The sequence below is a fragment of the Lonchura striata genome, chromosome 15 (genome assembly GCF_050655825.1).
Source record: "Lonchura striata isolate lonStrDom1 chromosome 15, ASM5065582v1, whole genome shotgun sequence".
In the NCBI taxonomy this organism is placed as follows: domain Eukaryota; kingdom Metazoa; phylum Chordata; class Aves; order Passeriformes; family Estrildidae; genus Lonchura; species Lonchura striata.
This window is the reverse complement of record NC_140717.1, coordinates 11,611,667-11,626,283: the sequence shown is the minus strand read 5'-3', so window position 1 is coordinate 11,626,283 and position 14,617 is coordinate 11,611,667. Positions and strand designations below refer to the sequence as shown.

General features: G+C 48.2%; 1 protein-coding gene across 5 annotated transcripts in view; it reads right to left on the bottom strand.

The window, feature by feature from the left end:
* Nucleotides 1-1,809: 1,809 nt before the first annotated feature.
* Nucleotides 1,810-14,617, bottom strand: part of TTC28 (tetratricopeptide repeat domain 28) — a 109,177-nt gene continuing 96,369 nt past the window's right edge. For 4 of the 5 annotated variants that reach the window (XM_085593170.1, XM_085593173.1, XM_085593174.1 and 1 more), the window contains 7 exons: nt 13,121-13,245; nt 11,872-12,103; nt 11,379-11,455; nt 9,332-9,355; nt 8,400-8,529; nt 7,771-7,878; nt 1,810-7,295 (listed from right to left, as the gene is read on the bottom strand). In XM_085593170.1, coding sequence (XP_085449296.1) covers nt 5,671-7,295; nt 7,771-7,878; nt 8,400-8,529; nt 9,332-9,355; nt 11,379-11,455; nt 11,872-12,103; nt 13,121-13,245 — 2,321 coding nt within the window. In that variant the 3' untranslated portion in view covers nt 1,810-5,670. The remainder of the gene's footprint in view (nt 7,296-7,770; nt 7,879-8,399; nt 8,530-9,331; nt 9,356-11,378; nt 11,456-11,871; nt 12,104-13,120; nt 13,246-14,617) is intronic. The other variant, XM_085593172.1, reaches the window with a different exon arrangement.

The following is a 14,617-nucleotide window of genomic DNA, read 5'->3' as shown; positions in this document are numbered from 1 at the left end:
GTCCTTCACCCGCCGATCCCAGTCAGCTCTGGGCTGCCCCTGTGTTGCCACGCAAATGAAAGCGCAGGAAATCCGCAGCTGACTCGGTTTCCGCGGCCAATGCCGCCCTCTTGTGAGACCGCTCATTTCAGCCTCCATCGCAGTCACGGGAAGGACGCAGGGATTAATAACAACCTAACAAAGTTCAGCCACGCTGGGGCTTCCACCTTCAGCTGGCGCTAAGAATTACAAAATGAAAGTAGTCTGTTTGTCTAAAAGCTCAGAAACCTTGAAAGAAGGCTGAAGTCAGCCCCAGGTGGAGCCCTTCAGGCTCTGAGGAACCTGCTGGAGAGGAATTCCAGTGGTACCTCAGGGGTGTGAGAGCTGCCAGTGCAGGGCAGTGTGACAGGGACAAGTCCTACCGCAGCTCCTGGCTGGGGGCAGAGGGATGGCAGCACCCAAGGCATGTTCTGTGTGTTGAATTTGGCTTTATGCTGGTTTACATAAGGATGGAAGTTATCCTGTGGCAAAATGTTGCCCTAAGAACAAAGCAGCTAGGAAATACTTCCACTCTCAGGTTCTCAAAAATTGTAATTCAAGGAAAATGACAGGATTTACTTAAAATTATGTATTCTAAATATATTTATTTGCTTTCTATTTCCTGAGCATTAGGTTTCATTTTTATCCCCAGATGTTTTCCACAGCCAGCAGATTTTTGCTTTCCCTCTGTTTGAAATGCAGAGAAAAAATGTAAAATCAGGTAAACTGGAAAGAAAAACACACTTTGTGTTCCAGTGGTGCATCCTTTTCCTCAGAGGTGATCCGTGACCCTCTCTGCAGAGCCCTGGCGAAGCCATCGTCCCCCACATTTCTTCTTGCCAGGAGCCAGAACCAACGAGGCATTTACACGAAGGACAGAAATCCTGATAAAATTAGTGTTGCCAAGCACTCCTCCCCCACATAAAAGGCTGTAAACCCTCCACAGGCTCTTCCTATGGACACCTCCTTCCATGGAATCCTTGAATGGTGACTCAGGCCTGCCCTGGCTCGGGCCATGAGGAGCAGCAGGGTGGGTGTAAATCTCAGTTCCCCAAGCATTCAAGATTTTCCTTTATTTGGTTTCTCAAAACGCTGGCAGCATGCAGTGCCTGCTGCTCCTTCCCCATATGGACAACATTTGCCTGGTGTTTGCTCAGCCCCCAAAGCCTCTGTTTACAGCTGCATCCTGCCACACACGAGTGTCACAAGCAGCCACATCCCGCTGACCCAGAGCTGGCACAGACAAAGCGCTTGAGCCCAGCTCCACCACAGCCCCTCCGGAGCAGGGAATGCTGCCCCAGGAGCTGCTCCTCGTGGCAGGGCTCAGCCTGCAGCAGAACCAGCACTGCCAGCAGCCCCTGGCTGCTCTGGCTGTTTAGTTTCACTGTCTCCAACTTCCTCTCGGTACAAGGGCACCTTTCACATGGGGGCAGAAGATTTAACTCATCGAGTTCCAGCTGGCATCGGTATGGGGAAATCTCTCATCCCGTCAGCACTGGGCTCTCTAACAACCCTCAGAGCTCCTCCCAGCCCTGCATGTCCTCTGCTACAAGAGACAGAAGTAAAAACTGGCACTCTCACCACCTGTCAGGAGGAGGAAAAACAATTTCCAGTGAGGTATCAGGAACACTGCACTGCACACATAGGGGAGGGAAGTTCCTGAGGGAGCCGAGAGCTGCCCTGAGTTTCAGCCACGCTCTGCCACAGGATGTGGTCACCCAGGGGAGCTGGGTGTGGGCAGAGAGCAGCGAGCCAACATCCCCAGCATCCTTCCAGATCAAGAGACTGAGGCACTGAGAGAACTCATGCTTTAATAGACACTGAAATCACAAAGAAGAAAAGGCCAAATGCCTTAGAAATTTCAATAAAAATATGAAAATCTTTTTACATGGTAAATTTCATAATATAAAAAGTTTAATGCTGTCTGGAAACAGAGTTTTAATTTACAAAGGAAGTCCACAGAGGCCAAAACATGGCTAACACTGCACGTAGGGAGAGCGAGTGCTGAAGGGCTGCTGCTGGGAAGCCTCTGCTGACCATCCTCTCTGGGTCACTGTCTCCAGTGCTCTTCTGCAGCTGAGGGGATGAGTGTCCACACACACGTGCAGCCCTGCTGGGCAGCGTGGCAATGCAAAGAACCCGAAACTGCTCAAACCCATTATCACCATCCAGCTGAAACTACTAATGCTCCCTAACAGATTCACAGACACCTCTGTGCCCCTGGATCTGTTCTGCAACTTGGAAGAGATGTTCACAGAACGAGCTTGCCCTAATGAAAGAAAATATGGCCTAGAGTGATATGCATGAGTGTAGCATCCCCCCAATGCTTTTTCCTTGTTTCAGTAAGGTATGATTAAACAGAAGGAAAACCACTATCAGGCCAGAGGTACAGGCTAACCAACAAAATGAAATTAAACTAGATTTTGATCACAGGGGCTGTTTACTGTTCCCATTTAGCTGGAGCTAAAGACAGTCAATAAAAAATCTGAAATCTCACACAGTAAAACGTACAGGGCAAAACCAAAACATTCTGTGGCCTTGGGGAATGGTTGCATGTGGCAGGTTTAATGTGAAAGTGGTTAATACCTAATTGTTATTGCTCACTGTATTACGCAGTGTTGTCACCTGTACCATGCACAAATACAACAACGACAAATGCATTAAACCCACAGAAGGAATTCTAACAGCAAATGGAGAACATGTGATTTTCATTTCCTGAATTTCTCCACGTGTTGGGCAAACCTGATAAAACTCTTTTTTTTTTCCTCACAAAGGGGTTGTTTCTCATTCAGGAGGTGGAGGAGTGAGGGACAAGGTGTGCAGTGTCTCCCAGCCACGAGTAAGCATGCATTTCATGGCTCCTGGCACACCAATGGAAGTGACCTGTGCCAAGTCAATGGAGACCCATTTCCCAAAAGACTTGTTCTAGTGACACTCACCTTCCATATTTATACAACATCAAATTCCCCAAATACTGAACTCTCTACATCTGAACCCTTCCCTGCTTCTAATGCTCCCCCCTCCTTAAAAATAACAACAGAAGAACCACTTCCCCACACCCCCCACCCCGATTTAGCTCTGTCTGAAAGCTTTAAGCCAGCATGAAACCTGCTGGAGCACAGAAATGGGTTGTAACAAAATGGCAGCATAGAATTTCTACAGGTTAAAAGATCCTTTAGTTATGGAAGTAAACTACAACAAAGAGGCTTATTTCTGGCATGTTATGCAGCACTACAGGGAGTATTTGCTGTTGCTATAAACAAAAAGCTGCCCACTTCCATCCTGGGTGTTCCTGGGATGTCGTTTCAAAAAGTTTATGCTGGTTAGAAACAGAGCAGGTCACATGAAGTCTCTCAGCAGTCCTGTGACCACAGTAAGTGGCATGATCAACAGCATCTCTGTCTCCACAAGGGGCAGACACTGTGCTGACTCATTTTGGCCCACTATTCTAATTTTTCCTGCCAAATGACACGAAGGTGATGTTTAGCACCAAACCATCACAGGAAGATGTCATATACAGACAAGTAACTTGGATCATAATGAGTTGAACAGATTGACTCAACTGTTCTGCTACATTGTGTATGAGTAGGTAACTACTCTTTCTCTCTGCACTGAAAACTTAGTGATCCCCCCTCCCTTGTTAGCTGGCTGTAACAACTCAGCCCAGTATCTTTTGCCTTTAGTGCTTGTGTTAATTTCTTGCCACAATGAAAAGGAAAGCATTCTCCAGAAACCAGCAGACTCCAGAATATTCTCACAGCACATATCTGATTATGCCTGTGAGTAAGCTGAGCCTAAGCATTCTTGTGTTTCCATATCAGAACTGAATTCTCTGCCCTGCTATCATGCTTTTCCTCCAAGATCTCTTAGAAAATCACTAATTATCAGATCCACATTTACAACAAGAGCATCCAGCCATGCTAAGTACAATTCTCTGCATCAGCAACATACCTCTGGTGCATCCACAGAGCTGCCTGCACTCTCCATTCAGCTGCAAGACTGGAAGTTGACTTCAGAGCCAGCTAAAACTCAGGGACTAATGAATTCAGCCTCACAACACCTCTGTGAGGTAGGTAGGTTAAGTATTACTATCCCCATTTAGAAAGGGAAGACGAGGCACGGAGAGGTGAAGTGATTAGCCTTCAGTCACTCAGCCAATTCTGGGAGTGCAGAATAGACACCAAAATCTTGGTGATACAGTGCTCTGACTTCACAGCCTGGGAATACCTTGCGTGGATCTGAGCTCACGTGGCGGGGTCGCTGCTGCCGCATGCCCACGGCCTCAGTGCATGTCAACGATCACTGGGATCCTGATCACAGCACTGCATTCCACAGCCACCTAGAAACCATCTCCAGCCTGCCCCCAACTCCTAAACCCCACCTAGCCTAGAGAAGCTGACTGTACATATTGCCCTGGGGGTGCTCTTGGTCGCCTTTTCCTCCACATGTCAGAGGGCACTCAAGTTCTGAATCCAGCCCCTCCGCTTGCTGCCTCGTGTTCTGCCTCCAGCTGCACCAACAGCTGCTCACACTGGCACACCTGCTCCAAATGAAACTTGTTTCCACACCTGCTCCAAAGGAAACCTGCCTTCACAGCAGGGAAAAGGTTCACAGACCTGCCTGTGCTGAGCCCTGGCAATGATTTAGCAGGATCAAGGAGAGATTTTTTTGGTCAGGTGTTGTCTGAATCACACACACTGATGTCACAATCTTGCCTGCTGTGGAACTGCAGCGTCTGCTAGCCTTTTCTGTGCTCCCTGAGCAGACAGAGATGTAAGTCCTGCCCAAAACTTGCCAGGATAAAAAGTTCACCTTCACAATGTGGTGTGCCAGAGAGATCAGAGCACTCAAGAAAACCAGAACTTGTCTCTCTGACACACTCACTACCACATACACAGGCTCACCTGGTTTGTTAGGCCCCAAACATTTCCTTTGAGCAGACCAACCAGCAAAGTCTCATCTGAGGGCTTTCCCTCCAAAGAGTTACCTGAGATGCAGATTTTAGAATGGGGCACCTCTCTCCTCTTGTCTTTGTTTCACCAGTCTCTGAATGATGCAACAGAAATGCCAGATCCTGCTGCTATGGAGTTTTAGTGACAGCAGTTTCTGGTTTGACCAACCTGGCAGAGGTATCTAGAGGCATGTGGTCTTCCCCTCTGTCAGCCTTTGAAAGCAGTCGAGTAAATGGCTCATCTTTCTCCAGGCAGAGATTTGTACCTGTGTTCTTTGTGGTACACAGAAATATTCTGCCTCCTCTCTCTTTCCTCTCCAACCCCTGATATGTGTAATTTCTGTACAAAAAGCCAGCTGTAAAATTTCTGGTTAAGAAATACAAGGAGGTGGCTTAAAAGCCAGTATTTAATGAGCAGACAACCAAATGCTTTGCACCTGCTGCTGCAAATACTGAATACTACAAAGAATCTGCTATCAGGTGAGTCTGGCCAAGGTCCTGATAAGGGAAACAAAAACCCATGTGTGTGAGGCCGTGTGCCCCCACAGTGACAGGAGGCCAGCCTGTCCCATCCCTGGGGCACTGCCAGCTGAGGGCATGACCACGGCTGCTTAGCTACTGGTTCTGTTTTGGTAAAGGCAAGTGGGCAGAAGCAAATACTTCAACAAGACTGTAAGTCATCAGCTGGTACTTGGGACATTTCAACATTTGGAGGAAGGGAAAAATCTTCCTGGTGACAAAAATTTATACCCGTTCCCAGCTGGCAGCCTCAGGGGACGCACAGCTCCCAGGGTGTTGCTAGGTGAGGAATGAGCTGATGTCATGGCATTTGTGCTTTCAGGGCATCTGTGTCCATTCGAAGGGATCTTCTGTGATGAAGCAGAAAGGTGTTGCCCAATAGACAAGTCCTTCAGTTCCAGCTTCTCTGCACTTTCTTCTTTGCTGTGCCGTGGTGATAAATTGAGCAAGCTGAGGACATCTTTCTTAGAAGTCATTGTTCCAGGAGCTCCTCGGAGAATCTTTATTGGACCAGTAGAGTGGTGGGGAGTGCTTTGCCAGAACATCTTTAAGTTGTGAATTGCTTGCACTTTTTCATCAATGGCAGCCAATTTTAATTTGTCTATGTCTGGGGCATCAGCTGGGCTTGAGCGAGCAGAACCAGCTGAGGAATAAGAAAGAGCAGGAGATGGAGTGCTGCCACCAGGGGACTGATGCCCTGAGCTCGGAGAGATATTTCTGGGTGATTTAGAAATGTGAGCACTGTAAGGAGAGCTGGGGTACTTGAGTTTAAAGGGAGGCTGCTCAGTTAGGGACCCATGTGAATCACAACCTGGAGATGGCTGTCCACTGTGCTGGCCCGTGCCTTCTCTGTTTGACATCTCCGACGTTGTGGGGCTGTTATAGCCAGAGCTCACCTTCTGAAGGGATGAACTCCTCGTTGGAGGCTTTGGTTTGATTGCAAGAGGTGAAGAGGACTGGTTCCTCTGGTTGGAGCTGAGTGGGCGGCTGAAGGCACTGGTCTCCGAGGAGCGGAAGGCGGACACGCCGCCCGGGCTGGGAGCCCCATCCTCCGAGCTGTTGCTCTTGCTGATCTGGCTGCTGCTTCTCTGAAGACGTTCAACAGCAATGAGGTGACTCTGAGTTTCCTCCAGAATTTTTTGGGCCAACTCTTGTGGATCAAGCTTTGGATTACTGTCCTCCTGGGATTTGACGGTGCTGTCAGTCTCAGTGCTAGACTGGTCAGATTCCCCAGTATCAGAACTTGCAAGTTTTCCAACTTTTTGGAAAGGTGAATTTGGGCTTGGGATGAGAGTCATTTTAACAGGAGAATTTGGAGTACTTATGCTCCCTTTGGAGTTGATGGATGCTTTAATGCCTCCGTTCTGACTAGTTTTGGGCTGTTTGTGATCAGGGGAAAATCTTGGTTTTATGTTGTCTTGGTAACTGGCTAAAGGCTCATTGCTGATTATAGAGAAACCTTCATACTCTTCCTCATCTTTGCTGGCTGCAGTGGCTTGTGGTGACAGCTGGCTCTGAGCTGCAGACCTGTGTGGATAGATATTCTTGGGCCTCTCATAATCCTGCCGCCCTCTGTGTCCTGCCCCATCCAGCATGTTCTCTGGCTTGGAAACAAAGCTCATGGAAGAAGCAATGGAGCTCAGGCTGTACACAGAAATGGCATCTGAGGCAATGCTGTCTGGACAGGTAGGAGAGAATGGAGGGTTTTGATACTGGGGTACAGGGTTGGAAACAGACTGAGCAGAAGCCAGTGACTCCAGTGATGAGGAACTGTCCAGGCTAAGGCGCTTGGGCAGCTCTGTAGAATCTGAAAAAAGAAAAGACAATAGTATGTACAAATATGCCCTTAGATACATCACAAAATCAAATAAAACCAGGTAACATTCTATCAGAATTAAGAGAAAATGGTACAAAACATGCCCTCAGGCTCTGTGCTACCTCAGAACAACCAACTAATACTTAGGTAAGGAAAAAGAAGAACACGGCCCAGGCAACAACATATGTCTAAGTATCCAAGATGGAAGTTGTCAGTTCATTATCATGTTATATCTCAACATAAAGAATTAATTATATGTCCTCCAGTCACTGGACTCTATCTCCAGCTTCTGCTCAGACAAGTCTTTCCCATATACAAATAACATTTACTCCAGTCTCTGTATCACATCTGGTCTGTGTGACATGTGTGTGACTTCTGCAGTGATGCAAGTGTGATATTTCAGCAGAAGCCATTCTGATAAAATCATCAGATAACACAAGAGCAAAAACACACTAAGCAGCTTTACCAAAAAGTGCCAGCAAGGATTGTAGAGCAAAGTGCATGGTCCTCCTGGTAGCTTGTTTCCCAGTTTTCAGAATGACCTCCTCTTGGCCAACTTCACAAAGGTCAAAACCTGTAGTGGAACATGGAACAGAAAACTAAAGCTCACAGAAAGACCCTCTGTCTCCAGTAAGAGTAATCTCACTTATAACACAGCCAGAACAGAGAGGTATGACAGCCTGCAGCACCCTTGGAAGGATGACTTCACCTCTCATGTGTAGTTTATTTTTACTGTTTAGCACACCTTCTCGAGGTGTTGGGAGCTTTGTGGTGCTGGACTGGGAGCGCACATACTTGTTAACAAATCATTCCTGTCAACATTTCTGTAGCTGCAAATTACTTGGAGTTGTCAGGAAATTATATACCAAACACATCTCAGGGGACAATGTTCTACATGCCAAACAATTTACTTTTAATTCCAGGTTTTCTCACAGAAACTGAGCTGAAGAGCACAGACCTTGGAATTTGGCAAATGCAGGCTGGGCTGCCAGAGGCAGACAAATGTGAAGCTGTGGGTCTTACCAGTGTTTCAAACCCTCACATGAGACACCAGCAATGGGTTTAGAGAGACAAGAGAAAGAAGTGCTTTCCTACCTAGAGCTGCCAGAAACTCATGACAGCCAGGCAGCCTCCAGAGCTGGACACTGATGGAGACCTGGATTGGTGCAGAGGGGAAATCTTGCTCCTTCTCGCCTGCTTGAAGTTGAACCAGGACTTGATGCAGCTGAAGGCAGCAATAGAGACATTAGCCATTCCTTACAAGTCATATCACTGCTTCTCTTACAGCCACAGATAAAAGCAATGCCCTCTGGACACCCTTTCCCTGGACACCCCGTTCAGCTGCTGCTCCTGAACAGAGCAGTGAGATGGGAAGGTCTGGGAAGAAGGACAGTTCAGGAACAGCAACATCAGACAGACTGAAACAGCAGCAAAGGCAGGGACAGACCAGGGGTGAGGGCTGGGGGGTGGCCAGTGGAAACTGAGCAAGAAGGAAGCACAGCAGGAACATCTGTGAAGGGAAAGAAAAGGAGAGATACTCTGGGGCTGCTCACAGAAATATACTAAACCCATTCCATGACTGAGCCATACTCCTTATGCAAATCCTAAGAAACTCATTAACTGGGCAGAACAAGTAATATGAAACCATGGAAGACTTTCCTAATATCTCCATGGCCTCCAGGAAAGAAGTTTCTCAACTGTGCCCAAGGGACAGGAGTAGCAAGCTAGAGAGAAAATGTGTTTATGAAGATCTGACACAAATTAAGATGCCAGGATCCCGTGTAATTCACCAACACACCCAGGGCAGCAAGGATGAAAAGCCATTAATCAGGGACCAGCTAACCTCAGGACCACCCATCTCTCACAACCCACAAAAGCTTACACAGGCCTTTTTCCACAGTAGCTCTGTGGAGCAAATCCCAGGCCTGAGAGCGGGTGCAGACACGGTGCAGCACAGGGCAGGGTCTGCAGCGACCCCGGCGCTGCACCCTGCACCTCAGTGTCACCCCCGTGCACAGCATACTCACCATTGCCACCACATTTTTAACAGCCTTCGGGCAGCAGGCAACAAGAAAGGAAAAGAGGAGAAAAGAACATGGGTTACTCTGTGCTACAAAGTGCCTGTGCTGAGGAGCCTTGCAGGGACACATCCCTGTGTGAGCCAGCACCCTGACTGCACGATGCTCTGTCTAGAGAAAGAAGGGAGCAGCGGGAATGGCCTGAGCTGTGAATCCAACAGCATGGGAACAGGCAGCTGGAATCTGGGAGTGCCCAGCTCATGACAGCTCAGACACTTAGCAGGCAGACACTCAGGCCAACCCACACTCTGGCAGGAGGCTGAACATAAAACAGCCCTTCTCTTGTTTCCTCTGGGACACAGAACTGGCGCTCAGTGCAGGCAGAAATCCCTAACTTTTCCCTTGCACATGCAATAGTCTGAAGTTCTGTCTTTTGTGGCTCCTGCCTTCTCTTTTGCACTCAAAATAAGCATTTTCTATCCAGTGCAGCTGCTCAGGCTCCCACCTTGCTGCTTCACTAATGCCAAGAGCACCCACTCCCCCTGTGATGCTGGTCACCCACTCAGGAAAACCTACCAGCAGCACCAGTACTGAAATGTCTGACCTCCTGCTTCTGTCTCGAACAAAGTCTGCTTTCCTCTGGGACAGACAGAGCCCCAGCTCCTCACACCATGAACTGCCAAGAGGCAGAAGAGGAAAAAAGCAATCACACAATGGAGGGGAGAGCTGTTGAAAACCCACATGTAACAGGATAGACTGGTGCAAAAGGGAATTCTGCCAGGGGCCTGGGCTATGGAAGAAAACTTGCAATATCCCTGCCAGTATTTACTCTGTGGGGCAGCAAGGAAAGGGTGAGTGTGTCTTTTGTTACTTGTGCACAGCCAGCTGAATGTTTTTCCTTGGGTAATTTAATTATCTGAGGCAGGGCAGCAATCATGAAGCCACCTCATTAGCACTCTAAGGCATTTTGAGCTATGGGAATGTTGTCTTGTCCTCTTCACACATGAGGGAAACAACCCTGAAGTTAACCACACACATCTCAGGCACTGATGAGAGCCAAGGCAAGAGGCAAAACACCACCAAGGACATTGGTCACCAAGGGCATCAGAAACATCTCAAACTCTGCTGCAGAGCCTAACAGGATCCTAACTGGAACCCTTTCCTTGGAGCAGACTCATCCCAGGGGGCTGCCAGAGCTGCTCAGCAGGCAACAGAGAGGCTGGGGCTCTTCTCTGGCTTTTTCTGCAGACTCCATGTGACTGAAGGAAGGGCAGCCCGACACCACAGAGAACCAATCCCAGCTCCCCACCACAGTATTGCCTGGACTGTTTCTGCATGGGGAAAAGGCAAAGACAGTGAGATATAGGTCCATTCCCTGTGTGAGTGTGTCCATGTACTAAAGCAGGCAAATGATGAAGAGAAACCTCATTACAGGAGCTCTCAGCACAGTCAGAACCATGGAATGGAAAGCAGCCAGGCTGGTGGCACAGAGAAAGGTTAGGCTAGGCATGCTCCAGAGACAGCAGGGGGAAGAGTGTGAAGGAGGCTGAGGGGAGCAGGGAGAAGTCCCATCACAGGTAGCACTGCCCTTTCATGACTGAAAAAGCCTTTCCCTGGAGCTGTGAGCACACACAGGAGCAGCACAGGCTCAGGGAATTTTCTGACAGACCTTGCATTGTCCCAAGTCAACCATACCTTGGGATTTCAGTAAATGGAATGGGCGGTGAGCAGCCAACGTGGGCCTAGGCAGGATGGCCAAACAGCAATTAGGGGTTTGTTACTCAATTCCCCCACACTGCTGTAGGGATCATGTTTTCACTTTTCACTGAACAGGGAGTCCCAGGGCCATGCAGCCCAGTAACCCACTTGCATATTTTCCTTCTGAACACACACTTTCATTCACACAAACAAGCAAGTTTAGAATTTCAACCCTTAAGTCTCCTAGCAAGCTCTGGGTTGATAAACCAAGGCATCAACCATTCTGCATATTTCTGAATTTACTGACCTGGGAAGAACAATTTGGAACCTGGTACTGGAGGAAAACCTCCCAACTCACCCTGCTGATAAGCTGCTCTCCTGTTTCTGAAGCTGTGATAAGTTTACAAAGTGCCTGAAGTGCAGGGTTAGGCAAACCTGAAAAACATCAGCAGAAACATCTGTATCTGTTTCTTGACTGCAAGAAATGCAACAAGCCTGAACAGAACACACACTCAGCTAATTCCTAAAACCTCTCCCCCACATCACTGGACAGCTCTGGAAGCAGCAGCAATTTCCACAAAGCAAAAGGTCTTCCCACTTTGTATCTGATGACAGGTTTCCTGACTGAGAGCTGGGAGAGAGGAACAGTCACATCACGCTTACCCGACCCAGCAGCAAATGATTCTCATCTGTGGCAAAATTTTCAGTTAACATTTACTTTTAGAACTTCTTCCCAGTCCAATACATTGATTTCATTGACGTAAAACATCCCTGTTTCACATGCTGATATCACAGAAAGGTGTGAAAGGCTGATGTCTGCCTGGTCAGGGCCCACAGCTGCCTCCTCTCACCTAGGAGGGACTGGATGGTGGTGCTGCACTGCTGCAGCCGGTCCCCAGGGTCCGAGGTTGGGAAGAACACTGCTGCTGGGAGGCCACTGGCTGGTGGGTCCAACCGAAATCCCACTGCTGTGAGGAGTGCCTGCCAGCCTGGAATGCCACCAACTTTATTCTCCACGCTCTGCTGGGAGGTGTACATGGAGTTGTGCTGCCCATTCTGGATTCGCTGCAATGATTTCTCCACCTGTGGGGAAATGACACAGCTCACTGTACAAGATGCTGTTACTGACTGGCTCTCTTTACGCAGACAAGAGGCTGGAACAGCAGGCTGGGAGACAGCAAATCCAAAATTGATCCTGGCCTGTCTCCCACAAGAGGACATTAGTGCCTTGGAAAGAGAAGCTTCAATAACTCAGCATTCACAGCTGCAACATCACAGTGATGAGTGTCAATATTCTCTGGGACGCTGGGAACAATAATGCCACAAGACATGAAGTAGCAGTTTGTTTGGGATAGTTTCCTGTAAGCCTAGCAGCTGCATTTCTCCCTAAAGATGATTCACTCTGGGGTTCCAGGCTGCTTATTACCAGACAAAGAGCCTGCAGCCACACAGCAAACAGGAAAGAGAGATGAATGTCCACAAACCCCAGCAACTGGGAAGACCAGCAATATTCACAGGTTTCCATCATTCCATGGATACTTCACACTCCTGTGAGACTACAGATGCACTGGGAAGAAAAGTATTAGAAGTCATGAGTGATCATTCCAGCCACCTGGCAGTTGGCTCCAGTCCCGCTGTTCCCCAGGACAGACTGGTGGCACAGATGGGGACAGCAGGGCCTCTTATCTTCCAAACACGCAGAGACAGCAGTGACTGTGCTCTGTGTTTCCATGACTGCCATGCTCGTAGCTATTTCCCTGTATAAACAATTAATCCCAATGCTTACCCCTTAAGCAGAAACCCAACTCAACAGCTAATGCAAACCAGATGGATCTGGGGAAGATTCTGTCACAATACAATCTAAGATTCTGCTTACTTTGCCTCTTTTTGCACTGAGCACTTCCTTAGGTGTCCAAATCTTTCCACACTGACCCGGAGTTTTGCAAGAGGCTACATCATAGTAGGGGAGGGGAGATGAAGGTGTATATGTATATATTTTCAAGTGGGAGTGGCTGCTGTTCCACTCAGGGTTCCCCTCATGCCCTCAGGTGAGGATGTCCCAGCACCAGAGTGGCTGTGGTAGCGCTTCCTTTCCCTTACCAGATGAAGGAGAACACGCAGAGCATCCCGGGCCCTTTCAGGGTGCTGCAGGATCTCAGTCAGGGCCTGTCCTACCAGTGAGGAAGGGCTGTTCAGCTTCATATCACTCCCAATAAGCATGAAGCCTGCAGGAGTCAGAATGAGAGACAGTCAACCTCTTGTTTTTATGGGAAATACTCAAACCAGACACAGATGTCCTCTGCCCTCTGACCAGTGAACGATGGTTCACTGTACCCTGCACAAGAACATTCTTTTCCCAGAGCTGCTGCCCACTCCCTGCCCAGTCATACAGACTGAACTTCCAGAAAGTTTCTAGATAGTTCTTACTGTCCCCTGCTATTAAATCAACAGCATCTTCCTGTTCAAGCAAGCAGAAAACCATTGGATTGCAGCTAAACTTGTCCAGGCATGCTCCAGGTCTCCTCTGCAGCCACAGAAATCAACACATGCCAACAGTGGTCATGAAACAGAACTCTGAACATGAAAGGTTTTCACTGTCCTGGTCCTGGCTCATGCCCCATTCAATGCCAGACTCCCCCAGATGACAGCACAAAGAGCTCTACATTTCCCTTCTCACTCATGCAGTGAGGATGCAGCAGCTCCTGGCTCTGGTGCTCTGTCCAAGACTCAGTGCCAAGGGTCAGTGGTGGGCCAGGGACTGTGTGGGATGAACTTGCACAGTGCCATGGAAGGGGCAGTACTCAGAAGCCTGAGCAGCTGAAAGTCTCTGCTTGCTGGCAATAATGCCAAGCACCGTGTCCACTCTATTTCTTTTCTAAATAGGAAGTGGTCACTTCTGAGCTTTTTAGTGCTCTTTTGTGACAGAAAGATCTTGGAAGGAAAATAAAATCCTGACTGAACTGTGGACTGTAACCTGAACTCAGCTCACAGCTGGTACTACCTGAACCACATCCTAATGCTGGACTCAACATGCCTGAAATCACTGTCAGCCTGATTCATTTTAACAAGTTCCTGCTCCTCCAGCCATATGCAGTTCACACCAGAGCCATATTCACCACAGTTTTCTGAGCTAAAAACCATGCTTCTGCTGCCTGTGCAAAAATCAATTTGGGGAATGCCTGCAGCTTTCAAAAACCAGGCCTCATGCCAGGAAGAAAAATTAGGTTATCTGTATATATTCCTATCACAGCACTGCTGAACTCCAAGACTTTGTCATTCCAAATCTCAAAGTATAGATCTAATTGAGAGGGAGCAAGCACCAGCACTGCACAAGGCGCTGACTCTGCTGAGATATTCCCAATGGAAGCAAGGGAAACCTTTCTTCTAAAAGGACCAAAGCAATAAGCCCTACAAAGCTTATGTCACTGAAATCACAGCTACTTGCTGCTGCTGCTTCTAGCAGCACTTCTCCTGCCTCCTGTTGAAGTGTCACTAAATTTTCCATTTAAAAGTCTATGTGTGTGCTCCAGCTGACTCCATCCCACAGACACAGGAAGCATGAGCCTGGAGATTTCAAACATAGAGAATGAATTGTTG